Here is a 6,755-nt window from a genome sequence, read left to right as displayed (position 1 = left end):
AAGAAAAGACACAGCAGCTGATACAAGCAACAATTGATAAATTGAATGAGGAATGGAAACAATAGTTTCAAGAGCAGCAACAGCAGTTTCAGCAGCAACAACAATTTCAACAACAACAATTTTCATTTCCTCCTGTGTTTCATCAACAGTTCCCGCCTCGGCCTCAATACTTGCATCAACAACCACTATTCCAGCAGCAACAAAATAACTCTCAATACTCCCAACAGCAGCAACTGCCTCCAAATTTGCAACAGCAACACCAGGATCCTCCGAACTCTGCCTTCCAGCAACAACATCAGCCAATGTTTCAGCAACAACAATATTTTCATAATTATCAGTATGTTTCGTCATCTTCACATCAACTTCCTCAACCTCAACCCGATCAAACTGTATACCGACCAACTATGCCAACAACTAGCTTGATCAGACCATATTTAAATCAACCTCAACCAGCTATGGCTCCTCCTTCGACTAGTGGTGGTGTAATTAAAGATGAAATCCAATTTCAAACCATGATGTCTCCTCCAACACAAATTAATAATACTTTTGAGGGACTTCTGTCGTCGGGTAACATTGCAGGAAAAAATGATGGTGGGAGTGGAACTGATCAGAGGAATTATTATGAGGATTGATGTATTTGAATAATTTCATAATTTATTTTTGGTTTGTATGAACACATATTTATCTTGTCCTAGTTAATTATTGTGTGTTTAATTTTTGGTTTGTAAGACATTATTTATTAATTTTGGAATGTTTTATTTGGTTTGGTAGTAATTACTTTAATTATTATTAATATTATATTTTTATATATAATAGCTATTTAAATATTTAAATTTAATTTTTATTTAATTTTTATTTAAATTAATCTTTAATTATAATTATAATTTAAATATTATATTTTAAATTTAATTTAAATGATAATTAAATTGTAATATTATATTTTTAATTTAAATTTTTAATTTAAATTTTTTATTTATATTGATATTAGTTTATTATATATAACATATTAAATTTAAATTTAAATTTAAATTTAAATTTAATATAAATTTAAATATTATATTTCAAATTTAATTTAAATTTTAATTTAATTATAAAATTGTAATTTTAATTTAAATTTTAAATTTATATTCGTATTAATTTATTATATATAATATTATTTTTTAGTATTAATTTCGAATTTAAAAAAATAATTTTTTAATAAAGTTAATATTTTGTTGCGGCCTAAACTCTCACAAAATATTTATTTTTTAATCTGGAACATCCTTTGTGGCGGACTAAACCCTCACAAAGGGAAGCATTTGTGGCGGTCTGAGCCCCCACAAAAGCTTAACTTTTTAAAATCAGCTTATCCTTTGTGGCGGCCTAAGCCCTCACAAAGTGAGTCATTTGTGACAGCCTATGCCCTCACAAAAGCAGGCGTTTGTGACGGTCTTTGCCCTCACAAAAGAAAATGAAATTTTCACACTTTGTGGCCGTTTTGGCCGCCAAAAAGGTTTTTGACCAACTTATTTGTGGTTGTCTAAAGCCGCCACAAATGCCTACTTTATGGCTGTTTTTTTTCCCCTTTGTGAGGACTTTTGGCCCTAACAAAATCCATGTTTTCTTGTTGTGTCATTGATTAAATTATTAATATGTCATTAAAAGCATATAGAAAATGTTTTATGTTTATTTATAAAATTGTAACATTATTTTTATAAAGAAAACATATAAACTTATGTGAGAGTATACTAAGGGTATCAATCAGAAAAATAACAAAGTTTTCTTCCTTCCTTAGCAGTAAAATTGTTATAAGGCTTCAACAAATCATGATTGAGAGTGACATTGCAACTAAATTTATCAGATGCATATTTCTGATTCATGTTTTTGTTGCATCAGGGTAAAAACAGAAAGCTACAACAAACTTCCAATTTCAAATTTTTTAAACAAATAAATCTTAACAAAACCAGAGTACAATGAAAAATAAGAATACAAAAAAAACGATTTTAATATATAACAATCTAATAGAAGAACTACATCCTAAATCTTGTAAAAAATAAACTACTAAGGTGTAGAATGAAAAAGCTATTAAAGTAAACAAAACTATCTAAGAAATTATTGAAGGTTAAAATTTCACAAAGGAATCAAATGCTAAGAGAGAAACACATACTTTAGGGACTCAACACAGAGGGTGAAAGAGGAAGATGACAAAATAGAGTTTGAATCTGAAATATATTGAAACTTTAGAGGGATATATAAGGAAAATAGTGATGCAAGTAAATGAATGTAGTATGAAAGAAACGTACATTAAGTTTACGATGCAGAAATTAGGGCTTGCAAAGCGAAACAACAAATTAGCAACACCAATCGATTGGAAGCAACACGTGAGATTTAGGATTTATGAAGAAAAAGGTGCTTTACGGGAGAAGAAGTTTCAACAACATGAGTAATTGTATGGGGAGGGGTGGAGAAAATGCATCGTCGTGTTTATTGAATGTTGAGGGTTGAAGAAAATAGAGTTAATGGATCTTAACTAATTAATTGGATTTTGATTTTTTTTTTTGTTTTTCTAAATAATAATAATATTAATTACTAAATTTGAAGGGTTGGAGAAAATTTTAAAGGGAGTGAAACTTCTATAGTTGGAAGGATTTTTTTATGAAAAATTTGGACTTGAGAGCTAAAACAGATAAATGATTTTTTTTTTTTCTTGATTCATTTGGAGAAGGAAATAAGAGACGAAAAATGTTTGAAACTAATATTTTCGGTCTCTAAATATACATATTTCCAATTAGACACGTATTTGGAGACGGACAACATTTGAGAAGTCATTGATCCGTCTCTACATTTTGTCTCTATAAAATTTTTGATTTTTAGAGTACAAGTTTGATTTATTAAAAAAAGATCTAGAGACGAGTTTGAAGACATACTAACTTTGTGACGGATTATTCCGTCTCAAAATTTCTTCTCAAACATAAAACTTTTTACATCCGTCTCAATAAATTATTTTTCATCTCCAATTCTATCTCCATTGACTATAGACAACATTCGTAATAAATTAGATTTTTCTAATAATGCTAGCATTTAATTCATTTTGTATGAAAATAATTAACATAGTAGCCGGCAATTCCACATGAGGTAACAATACAGGGAAATTTCCCTTTCATACATATTATATGCTTTGTGTTGTTGTGGACTATATATTAAACTCATTTTCATCAATGAAAACAGAAATATATAAAGGTCGTAAAGAATAGATCACGCAAACCAACCATCAGAAAGAGACAAGTTTGGTTGAGTTAATGAATATATAAATAAAGAACATACTAGAAGATAGAAAAAGGGAGAGAGAAAAAAAAAATATGGATGTGAAGAAAATAGTAGTGGTGGTAGAAGATGTAGATGCAGCTAGAATTGCTCTTAAATGGGCTCTTATAAACATAATTAGATATGGTGACACAATCACACTTCTTCATGTTTACAATTCAACCACAAGATCAAAAAGTAGAAGCAGAGCTCGTCTTCTTCGACTCAATGGTTTTCGATTAGCACTTTCTTTTCAAGACATATGCAACAATTATCCCAATGTATGTAACCTTTTTAATTTCATCAATTATTAATTTATATGTTGTTGGTTTTTATTGGTTTTGTTTATGTTTTAAATTAACAGATATGTGTCATATATAAATCTTAGGATTGTGTTGCAGACAAAGGTTGAGATTATTGTGAAAGAAGGGGATCAAGAAGGAGCAAAGATTGCTGCTACTGTTAGTGAGATTGGTGCTTCCTTGCTTATTGTTGGACTCCATGATCATAGTTTTCTTTACAAGTAAGTTCCGTTGTGAAAATATTAATTTTAAGTTTATTTTTGGGGACAATTAATCAAAGGGTTATAGTAGCATATTAGAATTAATTAAAGGGAAATTCATATTTGATCACTAAGGTTTTGAAATTGAAGTCGTTGTGATTCAATGTTAATGATGTGATTTCAATTGCCGCATCGATGTAACAGATCTCAACCACCTTAAATTATGACAACAATTGTGATCACGAATTTTATTCATAACATTGATGAAAAATGTTGCTAATAATGTATGTGCCCTCCGGTTCTCTTCCTTCATTGCTTTTTGGGACAAATTTCATTTTAATATTTGTTATAAATGAAAACCTGAAATTCAGGGTTGTTTTTGGAAAACTATGTATTTATGTGCAAAATATTTGTTAGGTAGTTGTTAGGGGTCAACTTCTAACTTATGCGCTATGACGATTTCACTTGATTACAACTTACCGAGTAATCTCGCTCATTCCAACCTTCTTAAATACTCTCTGAATCAATAAAATAAATATATTTTATTTAAATTTTAAATTAAATATATTAATTTTTATTGATTTAACTTTATTTAAAATTAAAAATATATTATAATTATATAATTTAATCACTTTATAAGATCTATCTTTAACAATAATCTTTTTCTTTTTTAACTATTCAACTCCTTCTATCATTTGTTTATTGTAAAATTATTGTGTTTGTTTGTGCTGTAATAGTTAAAAAGGTTAATTTCTGCCAGTGAGCTTCAAAATTTGGTCCCGTAAAACTTTGGCAAATGCACGTGCCTTCATTAATGGTGCGAGAACAAGCCAAAAGTTTATGGGATCACTTTTTATTCTGGTTTTCCAATATAAGAAACACCTATGTTGCGTCTAGAAATGAGTTTTCTAAATCCGCGTTTATTTTATAAAAGTATTTCATTTTTATTTTTTAGAATATATAGTTATTTTATTTTGATAAAAAATTGAAATAAAATATTAGATAAAATGTTAGTTAATAACAATATAATTTTAGAAAAATAAAAAATTATTTATTTTAAAAGTTTTATATCTCTTAATTAATAAATAAAATTAATTAACACAGTTTATTAAGTTTTCATAAAAATAAAAAATATCTCCTAAAATAATGCAACACAAGGAAATCTTCTAAAGTAGGCCCCCTCCTTGCTATATAGATTTAACTTTAACCATTATTTCATGACTTTTTTTTTAATTTGTTATTGCAGATTCAAGTCTCACAAATGTTATTAGAAATAGATAAATATAAACTAATTTATAAATATTTGTTTAATTTTAAATTTTGTTACTTTAATTTGAGACCATCATTCTCTCACTCGAATTTTAATTTTGATAAGGAACCGTGTGTCCAGATATTTTTTTAAGGATGGACTAGCTCTCTAAGCTGACTCAAATAGGGACAAACATTTGGCTTTGTAAATTGATGTGGTGGCTCCACCAAATACTTACAACCATTTGAATTGCATTTGACACATATTCATTGTATTTTGTCATAATGAGATACCAAATCCATTGCTTTCTGTTTGTTTCTTTTATTTAATTTACATGTGCAAATGCAACTTCGTAGACAACTAGAAAAATTAATAATAAATTCAAAGCTATGTTTTTATTCATTTGTTGTTACAGATTCGCAATGGCCCATTCACACAACAACATAGCCAGCAATTTCAACTGCAGAGTTCTTGCTATTAAACAGCCTCATCATGCTGACCCACTAAGGCACATGATATCTTCAGTAGCTGTTTTAGATAGTTCAACCAACTTGGACTTTTCACAGATTGACATTTCTAGATTAAAGTAAGTTTCGTTACAATTACTCTCACCTTTAAAATAAAATAAAAAATCCTAATTAGGGTACTATTTAGAAGTCTAAATTTTATTACTAAAATTTTAAATTATTCCACATTGTTTTTAAAACCACCATTATTATCTTAATATTGTTAGTAATTATTAGAAGTATGTTGAGAGTGAGAATTCAACCTTTAATCTCTTTATTATTCTGTTTTTTAACTCATTTACTCCAAAATTAAATAGATACAGAAACACATTTATGGTTTCTTAATATAGTTGCTAATAACTATTTTTAGAATTTTCATTGCAGAGTCTCTCTTTCCCCTCCACCAAAAATTCCATACCGAATCTGTCCGAACCCATCTGCAATTATTTGGAGATCAAGGAGAACTAGGAGAAGGTGAAGGACACAATCTCCTTCACCATTTTTTATTTTCCTTTTCATTTAAATGATCCAAAAAAATAATTTTAGCTCATTTTCTTCTTTTCTAATAAATCGTATATATAATTTAAGTTCACCAGCCACACATACACTACACTGTATAAAAAAAAAAAAGAGTGCAATTATCATAGTATAATTTGTTGTTTATGTCAAATAGTTCTTAATTGCGGTATTGAACTATAATATATTAAAGGTTTCTACAAGTACAATTGCGGTTATTTTTTCACAAGGTAAAGTTGGCGTTAAATACAATTGCGACCACTCCAATCAAAATTTAGAATCTTATGATTGTATAAAAGATATTGTTACAACATTACAATCCAATTAATTCATTTTTATTCTTTTTATCATACGAATCTTACCTTAGTCAAACACAAAATATACGAATCTGGCCCAGCATAGATAACGCCGAAGATGCTATGACATTACTAACTGAAACTAACATGGCCTCATTTCCATTATAATTTCTTAGTGGAACTAGTATTCTGAATATTTTATCTAGGGGTGGACAAATAACCGAAGCACTCCCGTTACCGATTATTTATTAAAAAATTAAACCTTAATTTTATTTTCATTGGAAAATAGAATGAAGCCATACATAACTTTTCTAATTGTTTTGTTTTTGTAGCTTTACTTTATCTTCTCTCTCCATTAATAAACTTAAGACTTACAAGTTTTTTTTTAACTTTATTTTATCTTC

General features: G+C 28.3%; 1 protein-coding gene across 2 annotated transcripts; it reads left to right on the top strand.

Annotated features, from left to right (window-relative positions):
• Positions 1-3,182: 3,182 nt before the first annotated feature.
• Positions 3,183-6,405, top strand: LOC101510094 (uncharacterized). Of its 2 annotated transcripts, none has more exons than XM_004488301.4 (4): positions 3,183-3,563; positions 3,684-3,805; positions 5,449-5,619; positions 5,910-6,405. In XM_004488301.4, exons 1-4 carry the CDS (start codon positions 3,339-3,341, stop codon positions 6,064-6,066), a joined length of 675 nt encoding a protein of 224 aa, XP_004488358.1. In that variant the 5' UTR covers positions 3,183-3,338; the 3' UTR covers positions 6,067-6,405. The 2 variants fall into 2 exon arrangements, with proteins under 2 accessions (XP_004488358.1, XP_004488359.1); XM_004488302.4 differs by having other exon boundaries at positions 3,192-3,563; positions 5,924-6,405.
• Positions 6,406-6,755: the final 350 nt, after the last annotated feature.

Source organism: Cicer arietinum, chromosome 1, assembly GCF_000331145.2.
Source record: "Cicer arietinum cultivar CDC Frontier isolate Library 1 chromosome 1, Cicar.CDCFrontier_v2.0, whole genome shotgun sequence".
Classification (NCBI taxonomy): domain Eukaryota; kingdom Viridiplantae; phylum Streptophyta; class Magnoliopsida; order Fabales; family Fabaceae; genus Cicer; species Cicer arietinum.
This window is presented reverse-complemented; position numbering and strand designations above follow the sequence as displayed.